The sequence below is a fragment of the Somniosus microcephalus genome, chromosome 22 (assembly GCF_052327205.1).
Source record: "Somniosus microcephalus isolate GS21.2 chromosome 22, FLI_Smic_1.0, whole genome shotgun sequence".
In the NCBI taxonomy this organism is placed as follows: Eukaryota; Metazoa; Chordata; class Chondrichthyes; order Squaliformes; family Somniosidae; genus Somniosus; species Somniosus microcephalus.
In genome coordinates, this window is record NC_141008.1 from 43,965,367 (window position 1) to 43,989,446 (window position 24,080).

At 48.9% G+C, this 24,080-nt stretch overlaps 1 protein-coding gene across 1 annotated transcript in view; it reads left to right on the forward strand.

Moving 5' to 3' along the window:
• Positions 1 to 24,080, forward strand: part of p2rx5 (purinergic receptor P2X, ligand-gated ion channel, 5) — a 138,303-nt gene that overhangs the window by 77,495 nt on the left and 36,728 nt on the right. Inside the window, exon 7 of the mRNA XM_085965103.1 lies at positions 14,524 to 14,660. Coding sequence (XP_085821229.1) covers positions 14,524 to 14,660 — 137 coding nt within the window. The remainder of the gene's footprint in view (positions 1 to 14,523; positions 14,661 to 24,080) is intronic.

Consider the following 24,080-nt stretch of genomic DNA (forward strand, 5'->3'; position numbering starts at 1 on the left):
CACTCTCACTGGCTCATCACAGACCTTCAATTTAGACATTCTGTCTGGCCAGAGTGTGGAGCCTAAAAACTGGAATGTTTAGGCAGCGGGATGACTCCAGAAGCTGGAGCAGTGCCCAGGTCTGCCTCGGCGGTAGAATTTGTGCCACACTCTGAGCTACTAAAATAGGGGAGATCATTAAAGTGGCGACTTCCTCAGTGAACAACCCCCATGGGAAATATCAAGAAAGAGGGTAACACATACATTATGGAGACATGGCCACAGCAAGTCGGAAGCTATGAGCAATAAACTGCAGCACACGTTGAAAGGTTATTTTTATTTTTAACTTTTCAGTTGAGTTATTTCAAAGCACACAGATCACACAGAAACTAGAGACGGTGCCTGATGTAGCAAAATCCCGACTCCCGCCCGCCAGCCAGCTAGTCGATCTGGCCGCGTGTCGTGTGGGAGTCGGAGAAGTAAGGCCCTCCATGTTCCCGGTGGGTTCATTGACCACAATTGGGTTCTCCCACACCCTTTCCGCCCTCCTGTTAATATCAAGGCCGATATAAGAACATAATAGGAGCAGGAGTCGGCCATTCGGCCCTTCGAGCCTGCTCCGCCATTCAGTAAGATCATGGCTGATCTTCTACCTCAACTCCACCTTCCTGCACCCCGTTCCCTTGATCCCTTAATATCCAAAAATCTATTGATCTCTGTCTTGAATATACTCAACAACTGAGCATCCACAGCCCTCTGGGGTAGAGAATTCCAAAGATTCACCACCCTCTGAGTGAAGAGATTTCTCCTCATCTCAGTCCTAAATGGCTGACCCCTTATTCTGAGACTGTGACCCCTGGTTCTAGACTCCTCAGCCAGGGGAAACATCCCCCCTGCATCTACCCTGTCAAGCCTGTTATGTTCATTAATAAATAGACATTCTTATTATGAACACAGCTAGCTTCTAGCTAGTCATTTATTCAGTACACGTTCTCTAGGTACAGTATCTGTAGAGATGCAGCATGTGTGCTCCTGTGTGCAGGCTGCCATCTTGACTGTTGCCTTGTGGGTAGCCTAGTGCCTCATGGATAATGTAGTCTTAATCTACATACAGCTGGGTAGTGTAGTCTTATACATACAGCTCTACGGCTCCACCTAGTGTCCACTATAGAATGACATGTTATTGATCACTACATCCCCCTTTCTTTGAGGTTTAACAAAATCAATATCAATCAACTTTCAAGAAAACAATAAAGATAATATCAGTAACACTTTTGTTAGGGCTCTATAAACATAAACATTTTCAAAACAGTCAACACATTTTCAAAGCTTTACATTGTACTCAAAGATTAAGTCTATCAGGCTCTTTTACTTCACGTGTGGATCTTCTCAACACGGGTAAGTCTGATGTGTCTTCATGAGATTGTTCTGGCGGTGAATGACAAGATGCAGTTGCGGCATTGTCATCAATCTGCTCTTGTATAGATCGAGGTCTCCTTGCGATCTTTGCTTGGAGAGGGTTTCAGTGTTTCCTTCACTCTTCATGCCATAACTCTCAATGTAGTCAATGCACTCTCGAAAAACTGCTGGCAGCTGGATCCCATCATACAGCATAGTCCTCTCAGCAGCCTCGGCTAATGAAACACCAAAGATTGGCCTGAGGGAAGAAGGAGTATCCACCGGAACTGCTTCCTGCTCTGGTGCAGGCTTCTTCTTTTTCTTTTTCTCTTTCCACTGCGGTTATATCTTTGGACTTTTTCTCCTTGTGTTTTTCCTCTTTGTGCTTTTCTTCCTTTGGCTTCTCTTTGACCTTAAAGTATTTTTCTTTCTTCTTGGAGAAACTAGGCTTTTTGAAGACATGGATACCCTTTGGCCTTTTCATCCTTGATGGGCTCTCTGCTTCATCACCTGAGTCATCTGGTCTGCTTATGGCACAGTTTATACGGTAGACTCTCTTGACCAGTTCTAAGTCTTCACAAGCTTTGTCACCTAGTATCGAATCAAGTCTTTCAGCCACAACAGAAAACATGAGATGATGCACTTTGTCTTTGACTGTCACTTTAAGTCCGCATACACCTAAGCTATCTATTTTCTGTCCATTATAGTCCTTCAGTAGTACTGACTTTTTCTGTATTTTGGGCTTTTCTTTCATATTGTTAATGTCACTCATACTGATTAAGTTTGCTTTTGCCCCAGTGTCCAGTTTCAATGTAACTAATGCTCCATTTATCTGCAGTGGGATCATCCATTTGTCCACTTTTACTGCATTAACTTTATGTTCAGCATTGTCCATTTCTGAGGGCTGCACATTTTCTGTATCTTTTTTGATATCGTCACATGACACCATTCCTACAAAAAATGTCTCACTTAAATCAGTGTCCTCAATCACATTAACTTGTTGCCCTTTCGTTGTTTTTACTTTTGAAAAGCATTGTTTGGCAAAGTGATTCTTTCCATTACACTTTGTGCACATTTTTCCAAATGCTGGGCATTGTCTTAACTGGTGTTTGTAACCACAGCGTTTACAATTAAAAATTTCATCCTCCGATTGCTTTTCATTTCTGTTCTGCCCACGTTTCTTCCCCTTGTAGGACACAGCACCGACAGCAGCATTTTCACTCACTACAATCGCATCATTATTGATTTCACTGAAAGTCTTCGCGTGCTTTTGAGCTAGCTCGCTGGCTTGGCATATTTTCACCGCATTTTCCAAATTTAGTTCGGTTTCTCTCAACAGACGTTCCCTGACTTTTTTATCATGAATACCAAACACAATCTGGTCACGAATCATGGATGATTTCAGCTCAGAGAAATTACATGTCTGTGCTTTCAGTTTCAGATCAGTTATAAAGCTAACAAAAGTCTCATTTTGTTGCTGTGTCCGAGAACAGAAGATGTATCTTTCATACGTCTCATTCTTTTTGGGAGAGCAATGTGCATCAAATTTTTTTAGCACATCTTCTAATTTTTCTCTGTTCTCCGCTGGATTAAATACAAATGTATTAAATACCTCTATCGCCTGTGGGCCTGCAACCGTAAGCAGCAACGCTATCTTCCTTGCGTCTGGCTTCGTACCGAATCCGATGGCTGCAATGTAGAGTTCGAATTGCTGTTTAAAAGTCTGCCAATTGTAGTCGATTTTTTCTGTGAGATTCAAACGCTCTGGTGGCTTCAAATCCTCCATGTCGCTTTTCACAATTTTCAGCAGATCTTCACCACCCTGGTACCATGTTATGTTCATTAATAAATAGACATTCTTATTATGAACACAGCTAGCTTCTAGCTAGTCATTTATTCAGTACACGTTCTCTAGGTACAGTATCTGTAGAGATGCAGCATGTGTGCTCCTGTGTGCGGGCTGCCATCTTGACTGTTGCCTTGTGGGTAGCCTAGTGCCTCATGGGTAATGTAGTCTTAATCTACATACAGCTGGGTAGTGTAGTCTTATACATACAGCTATATACAGCTCTACGGCTCCACCTAGTGTCCACTATAGAATGACATGTTATTGATCACTACAAAGCCTTGTAAGAATTTTATATGTTTCAATGAGATCACCTCTCATTCTTCTAAATTCTAGAGAATATAGGCCTAGTCTACTCAATCTCTCCTCATAGGACAATCCCCCCATCCCAGGAATCAGTCTAGTGAACCTTTGTTCCACTCCCTCTAAGGCAAGCATATTCTTCCCTAGGTAAGGAGACCAAAACTGTACACAGTACTCCAGGTGTGGTCTCACCAAGGCCTTATATAATTGTAGTAAGACTTCTTTACTCTTATACTCCAATCCCTTTGTAATAAAGGCTAACATACCATTTGCTTTCCTAATTACTTGCTGTACCTGCATGTTAACTTTCTGCGATTTGTGTACAAGAACACCCAGGTCTTTCTGAATACCAACATTTCCCAGTCACCATTTAGAAACTATTCTGCTTTTCTATTTTTCCTACCAAAGTAGATAACTTCACACTTCTCCACATTATATTCTATCTGCCATGTTCTTGCCCACTCACTTAACCTGTCTATATCCCTTTGCAGCCTCTTTGCATCCTCCTCACAACTTACACTCCCACCTAGCTTTGTAACGTCAGTAAACTTGGATACATTACACTCAGTCCCCTCATCTAAATCATTGATATAGATTGTAAATAGCTGAGGCCCAAGCACTGATCCTTGCGGTACCCCACTAGTTACAGCCTGCCAACCCGAGAATAACCCGTTTATTCCTATTCTGTTTTCTGTCCGTTAACCAATCCTCAATCCATGTTAATATATTACCCCTAATCCCATGAGCCCTAATTTTGTGTAATAACCTCTTGTACGGCACCTTATCGAATGCTTTCTGAAAATCCAAATACACTACATCCGCTGGTTTGCCCCTTATCTCTTACTTCTTAGGCACTCCCTCGGAACCGAGGATGACTTGCTTCCACATTAAAAATGAGTTCTCAGGTGACTGATGAGTCTAATGCGGGAACTACAGTCCCTGTCGCAGGTGGGGCAGACGGTGGTTGAAGGGGCGGGTGGGTGGGGTGCTTGGGTTGACGTGCGCTCCTTGCGCTGCCTGCGCTTGGCTTCCGCTTGCTCTCGGCGCAGAGACTCGAGGTGTTCGGTGCCTTCCCGGATGCTTCTCCTCCACTTTGTGCGGTCTTGGGCCAGGGATTCCCAGGTGTCAGTGGCGATGTTGCACTTTTTCAAGGAGGCTTTGAGGGTGTCCTTGAAGCGTTTCCTCTGCCCACCTGGGGCTCTCTTGCCGTGTCGGAGCTCCAAGTAGAACGCTTGTTTTGGGAGTCTCGTATCGGGCATGCGGACAATGTGACCTGTCCATCGGAGTTGATTGAGCGTGGTCAAAGCTTCGATGCTGGGGATGTTGGCCTGAGCGAGAACACTGATGTTGGTGCGCCTATCCTGCCAATGGATTTGCAGGATCTTGCAGAGGCAGCGTTGGTGGTACCTCTCCAGTGCTTTGAGGTGCCTGCTGTACATGGTCCATGTCTCTGAGGCACACAGCAGGGCGGGTATCACTGCTGCTCTGTAGACCATGAGCTTGGTGCTGGGTTTGAGGTCCTGGTCTTCAAACACTCTCTTCCTCAGGTGACTGAATGCTGCACTGGCACACTGAAGGCAGTGTTGGTCTTCGTCATCGACGTCTGCCCTTGTTGACATTAGGCTCCCGAGGTATGGAAAGTGGTCCACCTTATCTGCTAGTTACACCCTCGAAAAACAGATTAGTTAAACACGATTTCCTTTTAATAAATTCATGTTGACTCTGCCCAATCATATCATGATTTTCCAAGTGTCCTGTTGCCACGTCCCTAATAATAGATTCTAGCATTTTCCCTACTACTGATGTCAGGCTAACTGGTCTACGGTTCCCGGTTTTCTCTCTCCTTCCTTTCTTGAATAACAGGGTTACATTTGCTACCTTCCAAATTCACAAGGACCGTTCTAGAATATAGGGAATTCTGGAAGGTTAAAACCAATGCATCCACTATCTCTATAGCCACCTCTTTTAAAACCCTAGGGTGTAGGCCATCAGGTCCAGGGGATTTATCAGCTTTTAGTCTCATTAATTTCTCCAGTACTATTTCTTTACTAATACTAATTTCTTTAAGTTCCTCATTCTCACTAGATCCTTGGTTCCCCACTATTTTTGGAATATTATTTGTGTCTTCTTCCATGAAGACAGATACATGGGCTGAATTTTGCCGGTGCTCAGAGGGCGGGTTTGGAGGTGGGTCAGCTGTCAAAATAGCAAAGATTGACATTGGCTAGGGAACCTGCTGTCAACCCACGAGTCTCCCAAGTGTCGGGTCTGTCGGCGCTGAACAGACCTGACATCAAACGGCGGGGGAGGCAATTCACCTCATTAAATGAGTTGTTAACATCCAATTAACTGTTATTTTAAGCCTACATTTCAATTTTATGTGCTCCCCCATGGGTTACCCACTGCTCAGGGAACACATTGGGCTGGATTTTGTCAATGTGAAGCTTTTGGAAGCGGGACTGCTGCTTGCCGGCCTTCAATCCCGCCTCCATCAGCTTCTGGCCAACCAGCGGGATTTTCCCCTGATTGACCTTGTTAAGCCCGCCCAGCGGGCTCAGCAGGCCAATTAGGGGGAAGTCACTAACAGAGCACGTCAGCATATGATGTGCCATCTGTCAAGATTTTTTGAAAGCAGAACTGTCAGCGTTTGACAACTCTGTGAAGCTGTCAAACACTGACATTCTGTGTAGTTTGATGAGTCCTTGTGTTCAGGACTCATCAAACCTTTCAACTTTACAGAAATCACCTGGCTGTTGGTTCGGAGGATCCAACAGCCAGTCTGTGATATCTACAATGGAGAAGTTGGGACTCCAGCTCCACAGCGGCTGAAGGCTGTAGGCAGAAACAAAGTTAAGTGAACATTTTCTAACACATTACACTCACCTTACATACTTACCACTCCACACTCACCCCTACATTGCACTTTCAGACTCCTCCGACCCCCGCAGACCTCCTACTCATCTCCTACACCCTGGCGGAGTTCCCTGAGCTCGGGAAACCTGCACTTCGGATGGAAAAATGGGGCTAATCCGATTTTCTGCCAGTTAACTATCGGGAGCCTACTGTCAACAAGGGCAGACGTCGACAACGAAGTCCAACACCGCCTTCAGTTAGGATTACTCCCGGTGCCACGTGCTAGTGAGTACAGGAATAGGAGGATAGAACAGATGAATGCGTGGCTGGAGAGATGGTGCAGGAGGGAGGATTTTAGATTCCTGAGGGATTGGGACCCTTTCTGGGGAAGGTGGGACCTGTACGAGCCGGACGGGTTACACCTCAACAGAGCCGGGATCAATATTCTTGCAGGGAGGTTTGCTAGTGCTGCTGGAAGGGTTTAAACTAGCTTGACAGGGGGATGGGCACCAGCATATAGGAGTAGAAAAGAGGAATAAGGTGCATAAAACAGTGAGTGCGTTGGATAGTACTAGAGAAGAAAGTAGTACTACAGGCGGAAGTAGTACCATATTAGATAGGAGCAGACTAAGAAAGACTACGAAAAACTCAAAAATGGGTTTAGAATGCATGTACGTAAACGCACAAAGTGTGGTGAATAAGGTTGGTGAGCTACAAGCACAATTAGCCGTGTGGCAATATGATGTGGCAGTAAATGAAATGTGGCTTAAAAACGGTGAGGAGTGGGCACTTAATATTCAAGGGTACAAGATGTTCAGAAAAGATAGGGAAGGAAAAAAGGGAGGTGGGGTGGCAGTGCTGATTAAGGAAGACATTGTAGTTTTGGAAAGGGAGGATGTTCTTCAGGGGACAAGGACAGAATCCATTTGGTTAGAGTTGAGGAGCAAAAAGGGTATGATCACGCTATTGGGGGTATTCTATAGGCCTCCTGGAGATGTTGCAAGTACAGGCTAGGTACATTCCAACAAGAGGGAAAGGTAAGGGAACCAAAGCAAGGGCTCCTTGGATGATGAGGGAGATTGAGAAGATGATGAAACAAAAAAAGAGGGTGTATGATGCATATCAGGTGAATACTTCAAGAGAGAACCAGACCAAAGTTGAGAGGGGTTGTGAAGATGAAAATAAGATTGGCAAAGAGAGAATATGAGAGTAGAATGACGGTTAACATAAAAGGGAACCCTAAAATCTTCTACCGGCATGTAAACAGTAAGCAGGTAGTAAGAGGCGGGGTGGGGCCTATTAGAGATAAAGAAGGTGATATATGCTTAGTGGATAAGTCGCCTGGTCCAGATGGCTTGCATCCCAGGTTGCTAAGGGAATTGGGGGAGGAAATAGCGGAAGGGCTTGCCAGAATTTTCCAATCTTCCCTAGATGCAGGGGAGGTGCCTGAGGATTGGAAAGTGGCAAATATGACACCATTGTTCAAGAAAGGGTGTAAGGACAATCCTAGTAACTACAGGCCAGTCAGTTTAACATCAGTGCTGGGTAAAGTTTTAGAAACAATAATCAAGGAAAAAATTAATGGGCACTTGGAGAGGTTTAAGCTAATTAAGGAGAGCCAACACGGATTTGTAAAAGGCAGATCGTTTTTGCCTAATCTAATTGAATTTTTGATGAAGTGACAGAGGGGATTGATGAAAGGAATGCAATGGATGTTGTCTACATGGATTTTTGGAAGGCGTTTAACAAATTACCACATAGAAGGCTGGTTAACAAAGTTGAGGCCCATGGAATAGATGGGTCAGTGGCAGCTTGGATAAGGAATTGGCTTAAGGACAGAAAACAGTGAGTTGTGGTAAATGGCTGTTTTTCAGACTGGAGGATTGGTAGACAGTGGTGTTTCCCAAGGGTCAGTGCTGGAGCCACAGCTTTTTTTGATATATATAAATGACCTGGATATTGGAATACAGAGTAGAATTTCTAAATTTGCCGATGACACCAAACTTGGGGGGGTGGCAAACCGTGATGATGATACCAATCGACTGCAACAGGACATAGAAAGGCTAGCAGAATGGGCAGCCAAGTGGCAGATGGAATTTAATACAGAGAAGTGTGAGGTGATGCATTTTGGCAGCAGGAACAGGGAGAGGCAATATACACTTAATGACACAGTTTTAAAGAATGTGCAGCGACAGAGGGACCTGGGAGTTAATGTGCATAGGTCCCTGAAGGTGGTGGGACATATTGAGAGAGTGGTTAGCAAAGCATATGGGATCTTGGGCTTCATAAATAGAGGTATTGAGTACAAAAGTAGAGAAGTTATGCTGAACCTTTATAAAGCGCTGGTGAGGTCACAACTAGAGTTGCGACCAGTTCTGATCACCACACTTTAGGAAGGATGTGAAGGTCCTTGAGGGGGTGCAGAGGAGATTTACCAGAATGGTTCCAGGGATGGGGGATCTTAGCTACAAGGACAGGTTGGAGAAGCTGGATTTGTTTTCATTAGAGCAAAGGAGGCTGAGGGGTGATTCAATAGAAGTTTACAAGATTATGACGGATTTGAATAGGCTAGACGGGGAAAGGCTGTTCCCACTAGTTAATGGTACAAGGACTAGGGGACACAGATTTAAGGTTTTAGTCAAGAGATACAGGGGGGATGTGAGGGAAAACTTTTTTACGCAGCAAGTGATAAGGACCTGGAACTCGCTGTCGATAGAAGTGGTGGAAGCGGAGACACTCAGGGCTCGATTTTGTCAATTGGGAGCTTTTGGAGGCGGGACTCCCACTTTTTGGGTTGTAGTCCCGCCTCCAGTGACTTGTGGCCAACCCACGCTACTTTCCCTTGATTGACCTTGTTAAACCCACCCAGTGGGCTCAGCAGGCCAATTAAGGGACACCTGATTACTGGTGACGTCAGCGATTGACATTTCATCTCTCAAGAGCTTTTGACAGATGAAAAATCAGCGTTTGACAGCTCTGTGAAGCTGTCAAACACTGACAATCTGTCTTCTAACTTGAGTCCTCCTACTCAGACTCAGTTAGGGAGCTCTCCAGACCAGAAAGCAGAGGCTGCAGCTTTTGACAGTTCAGCGGCCATTCTACTTTCTATGCCAGTGAGCTGAGGGACTCCCAAGAACTGAAGGTAGGAAGCCTGCAGGAGAAAGTAAAGTAAGTAAAACTTATTAAAACACTTTACATTTACCTCACACACTTACCTCTGCACACATGCACCCATCACTCACCTGCACAACGGACATCTCGACCCCTCCAACCCCTGCAGACCGACGGTCCGCCTCGCTAACTTGGCATGGTTTGGAGCCGTCGGACAGCCCACACTTCAGGGCTAAAAATAGGGGTTAGGCAAAAAACTGCCTGTTAACTACCTGTTAACAGGCAGTTAATTGGCACTAATCCCCTTCCCGCCTCAGGGGAGGCGGCTCCCAGAACAGGTTGGGTACCCGCCTCCTGGGACATTGGCACGGAGGCGGGTTGGGGGCGGGATGGGTTCCTGCCCCCCGATTCTGCAATTTTCCCACCACTCCCGCCTCCAAACCTGCCTCCTCGGGGCTTGGAAAATCGAGCCCAAAAAGTCTCTCAGATTAGTCTTAGAATAACTGGATAGATGCTTAGAATCTGCTTGTGTTTTGGTTCTCTGCGGATGTTCTAGCATTCTGTACTGTGACGGTCATAAATAATCTTGTTTCCAAGCTAACTAAATGCTGTTTTCAAGTTGGGATTTCAACTTGTTTATGTATCTCTAAAAGGAGGCGGCAGTACATCTCCTTCCCTGTGACACTGGAGAAGCAGCGGGAGCGTGCAGAGGGCTTCGCAGCAATAGCGGACTTCCCCATGGTGCAGGGTGCCATTGACTGCACGTACGTGGCTTTGCGGGCGCCTGTTTTGAATCCGGAGGAGTTCCGCAACCGCAAGGGATTCCATTCCTTGAATGTTCAGCTGGTCTGTGACCACCGACAGCTGATCCTCGCAGTCAATGCGCAGTTCCCTGGCAGCAGCCACGACGCCTTCATCCTGCGCCAGGCTTCAGTTGCAGACCTATTCGAGGCCCCGGCTCACCCAGGAGGCTGGCTTCTCAGTGACAAGGGCTATCCTCTGTGCCCATGGCTGATGACGCCGCTCCGTTCGCCCAGCACTCCTGCTGAAGAGCGCTTCAGTGCGAGCCATCAGGCGACGAGGAACATTGTGGAGCACACAATCGGTGTGCTGAAGCAGCGGTTCCACTGTCTGGACCATTCCGGAGGCGCCTTGCAGTACTCACCAGAGCGAGTCTCCCACTTCGTCGTAGTCTGTTGCATGCTGCATAACCTCGCCATCCTACGTACCCAGCCAATGCCACCAGCTATTGAAGCACCAGCGGAGGAGGAGGATGAGGACCAAGATGGGAGGGAGGTACAAACTGGAAGGGCCGTCCGTCAGAGGCTGATAACAAGCCGCTTCTAGGCCCCTCTGACGGAATGCTTGGTGCCATTCGATGAGGAGGAAGGGAACCGTCCGGATAACCCAAAGCCTATGAAGGGCAGTGAATGTAAATATCAGACATGGTCAATGTAAATAAAAAAAGTTGTTTATTTTGCGAAATGTGCTTCCTTCCAACATGACAAAGCAATGGCTACAGAAAGCAAAACTAACACACTAACACTTAAGTGACTCGCACACCCGGGAGACTATCCAAAACATTACTAACATTCAGACCAGCATCCACGGCCTTGATTTCTACAAATAAGATGTCTCAGCTGCACCTTCTACTCTTTCCCCCTTGATGGTTATCTACGTCTCTTGTGAGATCGGCCCCTTCCCTCCCTGCAGCTCCTCCGTAATGGGATCCCAGTGGCTGCATCAAGGCTGGGGGAGGCCTGCTGGCTGTCGGAAAGCGCAGATGCCCCTGAGGGACATCCTGGACGACCTCTGGCCTTGGAGGGCCCGGATGCTGACTGCTCCAACTGTGAATGGGTGGAAGCAGTCTGTCCTGCAGGTGGTGGCAGCTGCAGTGGAGACTTGCCAGCGGTGGCATCAGGAATGCTGACATCCTGAGAGCGGACAGCAGCTCCCTGGTCGAACGACACACTGGCACTCTGACGGGGTAGCACCGCAGCATGCGCACCAATCGGCTGGTCCACAGATTGAGGCCCTGCTGTGGTGCTGCAAGGGCCCCGGGTAATCCCACCTGATCCAGCGAGGGTGGCAGCAGTCATTGGTCGCGTGGCCTCAATATGCGTCTGCATGAGACCAGCGAGTGACTGCGTGGCAGCACTCAGCACTTGCGTGGCAGGTGCCAGTGCTTCGGTGAAGCCCTGGACAGTCCTTTCCAGTGCTTCGCTGAAGGCTGGGACAGTCCTTTCCACTGCTTCGGTCAAGCCCTGGACAGTCCTTTCCAGTGCTTCGCTGAAGGCCGGGACAGTCCTTTCCACTGCTTCGGTCAAGCCCTGGACAGTCCTTTCCAGTGCTGCCCCGAAGCCGTGGACAGTCCTTTCCAGTGATGCCCCGAAGTCCTGGACAGTCCTTTCCAGTGCTGCCCCGAAGTCCTGCACACTCTTTGCCTGTACTGCCCCGAAGTCCTGCGCACTCTTTGCCTGTGCTGCCCCGAGGTCGTGCGCACTCCTTGCCTGTGCTGCCCCGAGGTCCTGCGCACTCCTTGCCTGTGCTGCCCCGAAGTCTTGGACACTCCTTGCCAGTGTCTCGATGGATTCAGGCATCCTTGCCACTGCAGCCATGAGCTCAGTGTGCCTGAGCTGAGCCTGGGCGCTCATTTCTGCGAGGGAACGCACCTCTTCTGCGCTCTATGCAGCAGTACTCGCGGCCTGACTCGCCCTCCGGGGAGACAGCCCTCGAGCTTCCCTACCCCCCTTGCGTTGCTGCAGCCCGCTGGTTCCTGGAACTGCTTCCTCCTCAGAGCATTCCCCCCCGCTCCCCTCCAGGGAAGTAGTCTCCCCAGTCTGCAGAGGCGCTGGCTCGCCTGAGGGTGGCAGGGATGGTCCAGCTTCCCCCTGCTCATCGCCTCCGGAGTCAGTGGCAGTGGCAGCTTGAGGGCCCGGCTCCCGAGCTGGTGATGCAGCATCTGAAAGCAGGGAGGTTGAAGAGTGGCTGTAGCGAAAGGACAGGGTGGCAGCAAGGGATGCATGAGTGCTGCAATGCTCTGACATGGGTCCAGAGTGAAAAAGCATGCTGGTGGGGGGAAGAAGTGGAAGGAGAGAGTTCAAGAAGGTGATGATCTTACCATCGCTGTGCACAATGGGGTCGGCAGCTCCAGTGGTGACAGGACTAGTCATCCAGCCTCCAACAATCTGGTGGACTCGTTCCTCCAGGTCCGTCAGTGTCTGCAGCTGAGGAGGGCCTCCTCCGGTGCGAAGCTGCTCCCTCCAGTTCCTGGCCAGCTTGGCCTGCAGGAGAAAGGACGGGAAGTGATGAAACATGCTGGCCTGAGCTGACGTCACATGCCCCCATGGTAGATTAGCCCTTCCATTATGCATTGAGCTGACATCACATGCCCCCCATGGTAGATTAGCCCTTCCATTATGCATTGAGCTGACATCACATGCCCCCCATGGTAGATTAGCCCTTCCGTTATGCATTGAGCTGAATGTGCGTGTGTGTTTCCAGAAAGGGCCATGGGTGCTGGCTGACAGATGGCCATTGGGGCTTCGCGCACCCTCTGGCCATAATGTCAGGTGCAGATGGAGGGATGAAGAAGATGGCGAAAAAGGCACTCACCCTAACGACCCGAGTGAGGTCGTTGAACTTCTTCCTGCATTGCACAGGAGTCCTGGCCACCAGGCTGGTTGAGGTGACTCTTTGACAAACTTCCCTCCAAGCCCTGCGGTACTCGCTCTGATGAGGCCTCCTGCCATTGTCAGGGTACAGCACAACTCGCCGGCGCTGCACTTCGCCAACCAAAGCATCCAATGCCCCATCGGTAAAGCTCCGCTCTCTGCCTCACCCTCTCCATATGTTCAAAGTTTGGAACGCCACAGAAAGCACAGCGCCGATTTTGAGGCCTACAAGGCGCAGAGTGTGACTGCTGCTCCTAATTGACCCGCCCCTTTAAGAGCTGGCCGGCGCCAGCATGTCTCGGGGTAATCGATTATTGACAGCACCTGCGCTGCGCCCGGCCGCCGACATATTGAGTAGCGCCACCGGGTTAGCGCCTTAAGACTCCCGTGCAGCGCCTGAATCAACGCCGCAATCACCTTTAGGGGCGCAGCAACCCAATATCGCTCGAGGTGGCGATAAGTTGCGCCTGGTGAAAAAATTTGCGCAGCGCCAATTCTAACGCCCCAAACGGGGCTATACCCAATTTCTCCCCCAAAGTGTTTTAATAAGTTTTACTTACCTTTACTTTCTCCTGCAGGCTTTCTTCCTTCAGTTCTCGGGAGTCCCTCAGCTCACTGGCACAGAAAGCAGAATGGCCGCTGACCTGTCAAAAGCTGCAGCCTCTGCTTTCTGGTCTGGAGAGCTCTCTAACTGAGTCTGAGTAGAAGGACTCAAGTTAGAAGACAGATTGTCCGCGTTTGACTGCTTCACAGAGCTGTCAAATGCTGATTTTTCATCTGTCAAAAGTTCTTGACAGATGAAATGTCAATCGCTGAGGTCATCAGTAATCAGGTGTCCCTTAATTGGCCTGCTGAGCCCACTGGGTGGGCTTAACAAGGTCAATCAAGGGAAAATAGCATGGGTTGGCCACAAGTCGATGGAGGCGGGACTACAACCCAAAAAGTGGGAGTCCCGCCTCCAAAAGCTCCCCATTGACAAAATCGAGCCCTTTGTCTCCAGTTCTAATACAATCATGTAAACACATTACTTCCATCACAATTTTATTTGCATAACCATATATATTTTGGATACCCCTGATTTCTAACAGTTACCAGCAACGCAAAGGGAGGGAGGAAAATGGCGGCCGCTATAGCGTGGCGGTAAGTAGATGGACTTCTAGCCCATGGAGCTAAGGTGGTTAAATGAGTTGAGGTACCGATCAGCCATGATCTGATTGAATGGAGGAGTAAGCCCGACAGCTGAATGGGCTCCTCCCGTTCCTAATGTTATGTTCGTTTTCACCCATGCCCTTAAACATTTGTTCAACTCCAGTTAAGTGCGATGTTGCTGAATATTAACTCTGTTTGCTCTATGTGTAGGGTGGAGTAATAGGAATCATAATTGAATGGAATTGTGACCTTGACAAATCACCTTCAAAGTGCAACCCTACATATTCATACACTCGATTGGACGACATGTCTACAGACAGATCCATCACATCTGGATACAACTTCAGGTCAGAAAAATTCTTTGAATGGATTTCCCCACAGCAAAGTCTGCTTATTGGCACCTTTCATAACAGTTTACTTATAAATGATTTTACATTTTTTAAAATATTTGTTCCACGGGGTGAGGTGGAGTGGAAGTAGGAGTCTGTCTCTGAATATATCCATTTTCTGTTTGTACTTACGCCAGTTAATAATTTACACCAATCCACCATTCTTTGTTCTTTCCTTATCCCCTTGGAATCAGCCATTGCGGAGTTAAAGGGGGTGAAATTGGATTCGGCCCGAAAACGAGCATGTGGATTGCGATGCGCGATCTGACCACGCCCGTTGAAAGTAGTGCAGGCAGCACGCAAAATTCATGCTGTCTGCTCATTAGCATGATTGCAGCACTGAGCCCAGCGCTAAACGTGCTGCTGGCTGGCTCAGCGCTCAACAGGGGGACCAATATCGGGTGCAGTCTGTTGTCCAGTTAAAGGTTGCCTGCAGAGTGAAAGGCTGTCTGCACTTCTTAAAGAGGAGGTGCTTTTTGCAGAAGTACCTCATTGTCACTGTAGCTGCAGCAATGGCGCAACAGGGGAGAGAAAGGCCACCTCGCTCCTCTGTTGCAGCACTGGAGGCCTTGGTCCAGGGGGTATACCCACAAGGGGCAGGAGAACTATGAGGCACACCAGCAGAAGGCAGTGGGAGGAGATTGCACAAGCCGTCAGTGCCAGCAGTGTTGCCGCCAGGACCTGGATCCAGTGTGCCAAGAAGTTTAATGACCTCACATGAGTGGTCAAGGTGAGTGAATACATCTTCAAATGCCATATCCCACCAACTGCACCACTAGCCTCCCACATTGCTCAATGCACCACACCTCCATCGCTCACCAATCAACAATCTCTAGTAATCACGAATCATACCTCACATTCATAGTTTCACCTCACCCTTACACACTTACCACCACTGCAAGCCTCACACTCACACCTTGCACACAATGCCAGCTATTCAACCATGGCAGGCACATCACCCAAACACATTGCACCACATTCACTGACACACTTCGCTTTCTCTTTCAGGCCAAAATGGCTCACAACCAGCGTGAGCAGCAACAGACAGGCGGAGGGCAAGCACGGCTGCATAACCTTACTGCACTGCAGGAGGCTGTACTGCAGATAATTGGAGGGGCCGTCACTGAGGCCATGGCGAGCGGTGAGGCTGAAAGCATTGATGATGTCAGTATGCTCATACCTAGTCCTCCTTCTCACATCCCTCATCATAGAATCATAGAAATTTACAGCACAGAAGGAGGCCATTCGGCCCATCTTGTCCGTCCAGCCGACAAAGAGCTATCCAGCCTAATCCCACTTTACAGCACTTGGTCCGTATCCTTGTAGGTTACGGTACTTCAAGTGCACATCCAAGTACTTTTTAAATGTGATGAGTGTTTCTGACTCTACCACCCTTTCAGGCAGTGAGGTCCAGACCCCCACCACTCCCTGGGTGAAAAAAATTCTCCTCAAATCCCCTCTAAACCTCCTACCAATTACTTTAAATCTTTTCCCCCTGGTTATCGACCCCTCTGCTAAAGGAAATTGGTCCTTCCTATCCACTCTATCTAGGCCCCTCATAATTTTATACACCTCAATTAGGTCTCCTCTCAGCCTCCTCTGTTCCAAAGAAAACAACCCCAGCCTATCCAATCTTTCCTCATAGCTAAAATTCCCCAGCCCAGGCAACATCCTCGTAAATCTCCTCTCCACCCCCTCTAGTGCAATCACATCCTTCCTGTAATGTGGTGACCAGAACTGCACACAGTACTCTAACTGTGGCCTAACTAGTGTTTTATACAGTTCAAGCATAACCCCCCTGCTCTTGTATTCTATGCATCGGCTAATAAAGGCAAGTATCCCGTATGCCTTCTTAACCACCTTATCTACCTGTCTTGCTACCTTCAGGGATCTGTGGACATGCACTCCAAGGTCCCTCTGATCCTCTGCACTCAGTGTCCTACCATTTATTGTGTATTCCCTTGCCTTGTTAGCCCTCCTCAAATGCATTACCTCACACTTCTCCGGATTAAATTCCATTTGCTACTGTTCCACCTGACCAATCCATTGATATCTTCCTGCAGTCGACAGCTTTCATCGCACAACCTCTTCTCACTTACAAGCTGCCGATGATGTAAGCATGCACATCTTGCTTTCCCCCCGCTCCCCTCACCACAACCCGACCCTTGTGCCTTTCTCCTTTCAGATACCCAAGAACTGCCAGCAGCTCAGACAGTGCACAAAGAATTAGAGGAAGAGAGTGATGGAGAAGAAGAGACACCATCACTTGATCTGACACTCCCAGGCACCAGCCTGTACTTTAGAGGGTAGTATAGAGGTGGGATCTACACATGGTGAGTCACCGGGCAGGGGAAAAAGGTAGCCCAGGTTCCAGCTCCCCGGAGGGCGATGTTGCACATGAGTTCTGCTGAGGACTTCGATGGGGCGGCCTTCAGAAGAAGGGTGATGGGCATGCACACAGAACGGCTTGGTGCATTGGCAGGCCTGCCAGAGAGCCTGGAGGAGTTCGGCTCCAACATTGCACAGGGCTTTGCACGGGCCTTGGAGCCCATGATTTCCAGGATGGAAGTGATGGGCAGCTCCATTAGAGCATTTGTGGACCCAACCATGATGCTGGGTCTGATGGTCGATACCTCAGCTTCCATTGCAGCACAAGACAAAGCGACCCAATGTCTGGGTGCTGCAGTGCAAGCTCAGACTGCGGCTATTGTGGCTGGGTTTACATGTATGGAAAGGGGCTTGCATCAGTCCAGCAATCTGTGCTCCAACAGATGGCTATAAATGCTGAGGCGCTGTCCCGGGGGAGAGGCAGTGGCTCTGTGGAACAAGAACCTGCTGTCCTCTCTCAGGATGACAGAATTCGTACTCCCACCCCTGCCACTCCGCCAGTGCAATTGCAGTTGCCTGTCAGCCAGCCAGCCCAGACTGATGTTGCCCATGCTGAGATGGTGCAGTCTACAGCTGGGCCTTCTGGGCAAGGCCATCTACAGTCTCCCCCACTGAAAGTCAGCAGCCTTCCACCAGCCATGCTGCAGCCACTGGGGCAGCACTGCGTAGGAACACTAGAATAGGCATAGGCACACTAATGACAGACACTAAGGGAATGCACAGGGTGACTAGTTGACTTTTTAATGTAAGATTCAAAACAATCATTTATAAATTATGTTTGGAATGTTTTGTAGTGACTTTCATTTCAACTTTGTGCTCAAGAGGACGCTGCGATGTTCCATGACAGCAGGATGGTAAGGTGGGGAACTGTTGAGTGATGGGGATCTGGGGTTTCATTGATTAGAATCGGAGTCTGATGATGTGCTCATGGACAGCCTGTCCGGAACGGGGATTTGTAGCCTGCCTCCTCCTCCTCCTCCCCCTGAGGTGGTCGCGGAACCCGTGGTGGCCAAGTCATGGACGATGCAGCCGACCAGCACAGAATGGGTCACCCGCTCTGGTGTGTTCTGGAGGGCTCCTCTCGAGTGGTCAAGGCAGTGGAACGCTTGCTTGAGCATCCCGATAGTCTGCTCGATGATGTTCCTCATGGCAGCATGGCTGTCATTATATGATTGCTGGCCGCGAGGTGTGGGGTTGCGGAGGGGAACCATCAGCCAGGTGTGGAACAGATAGCCCCTGTCTCCGAACAGCTACCCATGGGTTCGACGTGGTGGCTGGAACATTGCTGGCACAGTGGACTGGCGCAAGGTAAAGGCATCATGACTGCTGCCAGGATACCGGGTATTCACCATCATGATGTGCTGGGCGTGGTCGCACACCAGCTGCACATTAAGAGAGTGGTAGTCTTTGCGGTTGCGGTACGTCTCAGGATTGATATGCGGTGCCCGCAAAGCCACGTATGTGCAGTCGATGGTGCGGAAACCCGATATCCTGGCAAAGCCACATGCATGCTCCTCCTGCTTCTCTCTGCTAAGAGAGAAGACAATGAAAACTCTTCTCCTGGAGCACAGAGCCTCTGTGACCTCCCGGATGCAGCGATGGACGGCGAACTGGGAGATGTTAGCTATGTCGTCTGCTCCAGCCTGGAAAGATCCGGTGGCGAAAAAATTCAGGGCCACAGTCACCTTGAGGGCCACTGGCAGCGCTGTTGTTTCCCTGCTCTGAGGCTGCAGGTCTTCCAAGATGTGGCAGAGTTCTGTGATCACCTCCTTGGTGAAGAGGAGCCTCCAAATACACTGCTCCTGGCTTACGTGCAGGTAGGCGAAGTCCTCCCTGAAGACCCTAGGTGGGTAAGGCCTCCTGCTGAGAGCCCTCCTACCCTCCCTCTATGAGCAGTTTGCTTTGCTGCCTCTGCTCCATCTCCCTGTCATGCTGCAGCGTGAGGGGACGGCCAGTAGAGCCCCCATGACTCGGAGCAAGTGGTGTAGTCAGAGGCCGTCCAGGAGCAGCCAGTGCCTTCCCAGCATCCAGCAGCACTCCCTGCACACTTTACCAGCTTTAAAAATGTGTTCCAGCAACCCAGTATCGATATGAACTCTGCAGGTACCAGCACAAGAGGAAAAAAAATCAATTTAACAGCACATTGGATATATCCCTTTAAGTAGCGCTGGTCGGGGGGAGGGGGTCCCTCATGCTGCTGAACGCACATTCAAAATGGCAGGTCGTGCGTCAAATCATCGTGCACGCTGACTGACGTCACGATCTGCCTCATTTGAATTCTACCGCCACATGCAGGCACGCTGCCGACCAGCCCCAAATGTCGTCCGTCGCTGCCCACGCCGGCAGTGAGGCAGCTGCCATATTTTTTGCTGAAACTGGCCTTTACTGCTGGCACTAAGCAGGAAAATTTTGCGGCCAAAATTTGTTGTACTCTCCGTCATTGAAGAATGATTGTACAAAACTAAGCAAGTGAATTCAATCTCCTCATAGATACTCCCTGCTCAATGCTAAGATAGGTCAGTGGCATTGTGAGGAGTAACAGAGGAGCTAGTTGGAACTCCTCAACAAACAACAACATGCAAGGGCCTAAGACAACAATTTAAATTCAGTAATTAAATAAATCTGGAATAAAAAGCTAGTATCAGTAATGGTGACCATGAAACTACCGGATTGTCGTAAAAACCCATCTGGTTCACTAATGTCCTTTAGGGAGGGAAATCTGCCGTCCTTACCTGGACTGGCCTATATGTGACTCCAGACCCACAGCAATGTGGTTGACTCTGAAATGACCTAGCAAGCCACGCAGTTGTACCAAACCTCTACGAAAAACAGTAAGAATAAAACCGGATGGACCACCCAGCATCGACCTAGACACCGGATTTGGACATGACCAAAGCACACCCAGCCCAGTCGACCCGGCAAAGTCCTCCTCACTAACATCTGGGGACTTGTGACAAAATTGGGAGAACTGTCCCACAGACTAGTCAAGCAACAGTCTGACATAGTCATACTCACAGAATCATAACTTTTAGCCAACATCATAAGAACATAAAAAATAGGAGCAGGAGTCGGCCATTTGGCCCTTCGAGCCTGCTCTACCATTCAATAAGATCATGGCTGATCTTCTCCCTCATCTCCACTTTCCTGCACTACCCCCATATCCCTTGATTCCCTTAATATTCAAAAGTCTATCGATCTCTGTCTTGAATATACTCAATGACTGAGCCTCTGCAGCCCTCTGGGGTAGAGAATTCCAAAAATTCACCACCCTCTGAGTGAAGAAATTTCTCCTCATCTCAGGCCGACCCCTTATTCTGAGATTGTGACCCCTGGTTCCAGACTCCCCAGCCAGGGGAAACATCCTCCCTGCATCTACCCTGTCAAATCCTGTAAGAATTTTGTATGTTTCAATAAGATCACCACTCATTCTTCTAAACTCTAGAGAATATAGGCCTTGTCTATTCAATCTCTCCTCATAGGACAATCCCCCCATCCCAGGAACCAGCATGGTGAACCTTTGTTGCACTCCCTCTATGGCAAGTATATCCTTCCTAAGGTAAGGAGACCAAAACTGTACACACTACTCCAGGTGTGGTCTCACCAGGGCCCTATATAATTGCAGTAAGAAGTCTTTACTCTTATCTTTTTAGGCAGTCCCTCGGAACCGAGGATGACTTGCTTCCACATTAAAAATGAGTTCGCAGGTGACTGATGAGTCCGATGCGGGACCTACAGTCTCTGTCACAGGTGGGGCAGACGGTGGTTGAAGGGGCGGGTGGGTGAGGTGCTTGGGTTGACTTGCGCTGCCTGCGCTTGGCTTCCGCTTGCTCCCAGTGAAGAGACTCGAGGTGTTCGGAGCCTTCCCGGATGCTTCTCCTCCACTTTGTGCGGTCTTGGGCCAGGGATTCCCAGGTGTCGGTGGGGATGTTACACTTTTTCAAGGAGGTTTTGAGGGTGTCCTTGAAGCGTTTCCTCTGCCCACCTGGGGCTCTCTTGCCGTGCCGGAGCTCCGAATAGAGCGCTTGTTTTGGGAGTCTCGTATCGGGCATGCGGACAATGTGACCCGTCCATCGGAGCTGATTGAGCGTGGTCAGAGCTTCGATGCTGGGGATGTTGGCCTGAGCAAGAACACTGACGTTGGTGCACCTATCCTGCCAATGGATTTGCAGGATCTTGCGGAGGCAGCGTTGGTGGTACCTCTCCAGTGCTTTGAGGTGCCTGCTGTACATGGTCCATGTCTCTGAGGCATACAGCAGGGCAGGTATCACTGCTGCCCTGTAGACCATGAGCTTAGTGCCGGCTTTGAGGCCCTGGTCTTCAAACACTCTCTTCCTCAGGCGACCGAAGGCTGCACTGGCACACTGAAGGCGGTGTTGGACTTCGTCGTCGACGTCTGCCCTTGTTGACAGCAGGCTCCCGAGGTATGGAAAGTGGTCCACATTGTCCAAGGCCTTGTCGTGGATTTTGATAATCGGGGGGCAGCACTGTGTGGCGGGGGCAGGTTGGTAGAGGACCTTTGTCTTACGGATGTTTAGTGTAAGGCCCATGCTCTCGTATGCTTCGGTGAAGGTATTTACGATGGTTTGGACTTCGACCTCCGAGTGAGCGCAGACGCAAGCATCGTCTGCATCGTCTACTCTTATACTCAAATAATGAAGGCCAACATACCATTTGCTTTCCTAATTGCTTGCTGTACTTGCATGTTAACTTTCAGTGATTCTTGTAGAAGGACACCGAGATCCCTCTGAACACCAACATTTCCCAATTTCTCACCATTTAAAAAATACTCTGCCTTTCTATTTTTCCTACTAAAGTGGATAACTTCACATTTCTCCACATTATATTCCACTTGCCATGTTCTTGCCCACTCACTTAGCCTGCCTAAATACCCTTGAAACTTCCTTTCCTCCTCCTCACAACTTACATTCCCACCCAGCTTTGTATCATCCGGAAATCTCTCTTAACCGGCAGAATTCAGGAGTAGGTTCAGGTAAGTTTTACTATATATTAGTGGCCGTGTAACCGGGGTTCCTGGATCTGTGGCTGTGTAACCGGGGTTCCTGCACCTGTGGCCATGCAACAGGGACTCCTGGATCTGTGGCTGTGTAACCGGGGTTCCTGCACCTGTGGCCATGCAACAGGGACTCCTGGATCTGTGGCCGTGTAACCGGGACTCCTGCACAAGTGCCGTGTAACCGGGGCTCCTGCACCTGTGGCCGTGTACGGGGCTTTCGTACCTTGGTAAGTATACCTCTCTGTAATCCGGACTTTTTGATCAACCGGGACCACACCAGTCCCGTCGGTGCCGGATAAAAAAGAGTTTCCTGTATTACATTTGGTCCCCTCATCCAAATCATTGATGTAGATTGTGAATGCTGAGGCCCAAGCACTGATCCTTGCGGTACCCCACTAGTTACAGCCTGCCAACCCAAAAATGACCTGTTTATTCCTACTCTCTGTTTTCTGTCCATTAACCAATCCTCAATCCATGCTCGTATATTACCCCCAATCCCATGAGCCCTAATTTTGTTTAATAACCTCTTGTGTGGCACCTTATCGAATGCCTTCTGAAAATCCAAATGCACCACATCCACTGGTCCCCCCTTATCTATTCTGCTCGTTACAACCTCAAAAAACTCTTAACAGATTCGTCAAACACGATTTCCCTTTCAAAAATCCGTGTTGACTCTGCCCAATCCTATTATTATTTTCTAAGTGCCCTGTTACCACCTCCTTAATTATAGATTCTAGCATTTTCCCTACTACTGATATCAGACTAACTGGTCTGTAGTTCCCCGTTTTCTCTCTCCCTCCTTTCTTAAATAGTGGGGTTACATTTTCCATCTTCCAATCCGCGGGAACCGTTGTAGAATCTATGGAATTTTGGAAAATTCCTCACCAATCTACCTGCCGCAGAAGCATCTGTCCTTGACAGTATTGGTAGTCGTGACCACCGCACAGTCATTGTGGAGATGAAGTCCTGTGTTCACACTGAGGCCACCCTCCATCATGTTGTGTGGCACTACCACCATGCTAAATGGGATAGATTCAGAACAGATCTAGCAGCTCAAAACTGGGCATCCATGAGGCACTGTGGGCCATCAGCAGCAGCAGAATTCTATACCACCACAATCTGTAACCTCATGGCCAGCATATCCCTCACTCTACCATTAGTATCAAGCCAGGTGACCAACCCTGGTCCAATAATGAGTGTAGAAGAGCATGCCAGGAACAGCACCAGGCGTACCTATAAATGAGGTGCCAACCTGGTGAAGCTACAACACAGGACTACCTGCATGCTAAGCAGCGGAAGCAGCATGCTATAGACAGAGCTAAGCGATCCCACAACCAACAGATCAGATCAAAGCTCTGCAGTCCTGCAACATCAGTCATGAATGGTCGTGGACAATTAAACAACTAATGGGAGGAGGAGGCTCCATGAACATCCCCATCCTCAATGATGGCAGAGCCCAGCACGTGAGGAGTGCACCTGGTGGGAGCACAGCGAGAGCAGAGCAGTGAAAAGGAGCAGCAGAAACTCAACAGAGGCAGTTTTTGAAAAAGTGATGACAGAGTAAAAAAAGTGACATCGGCACAAGGGAAGGAGTTGATTGGTGAGTAGCTGGTGAGTGTATTTTTTTTAAGTTTATCAATTTATTTCTGCTAAGTTAGTTAATAGCCTAATAAATAGAGGGAAAGAGCTGATTGTTGAGTGGCTGGGGAGTGTTTTTTGTTAAGTTTTAAGTTTATTTCTGCTGGGTTAGTTCTTAGTCTATTAAATAGAGGCATGGCAGGGCAGCTCAGTCCAGTGGAGTGCACATCCTGTGCCATGTGGGAAGTCCTGGACGCTTCGCGTAGCCTGGACGACCACATGTGCGGGAAGTGTCACCAGCTACAACAGCTCGAGCTCCGGGTTTCGGAGGTTGAGCAGCGGCTGGAGTCACTGTGGTGCATCCGCGAGGCTCAGAGTTACGTGGATAACACGTTCCA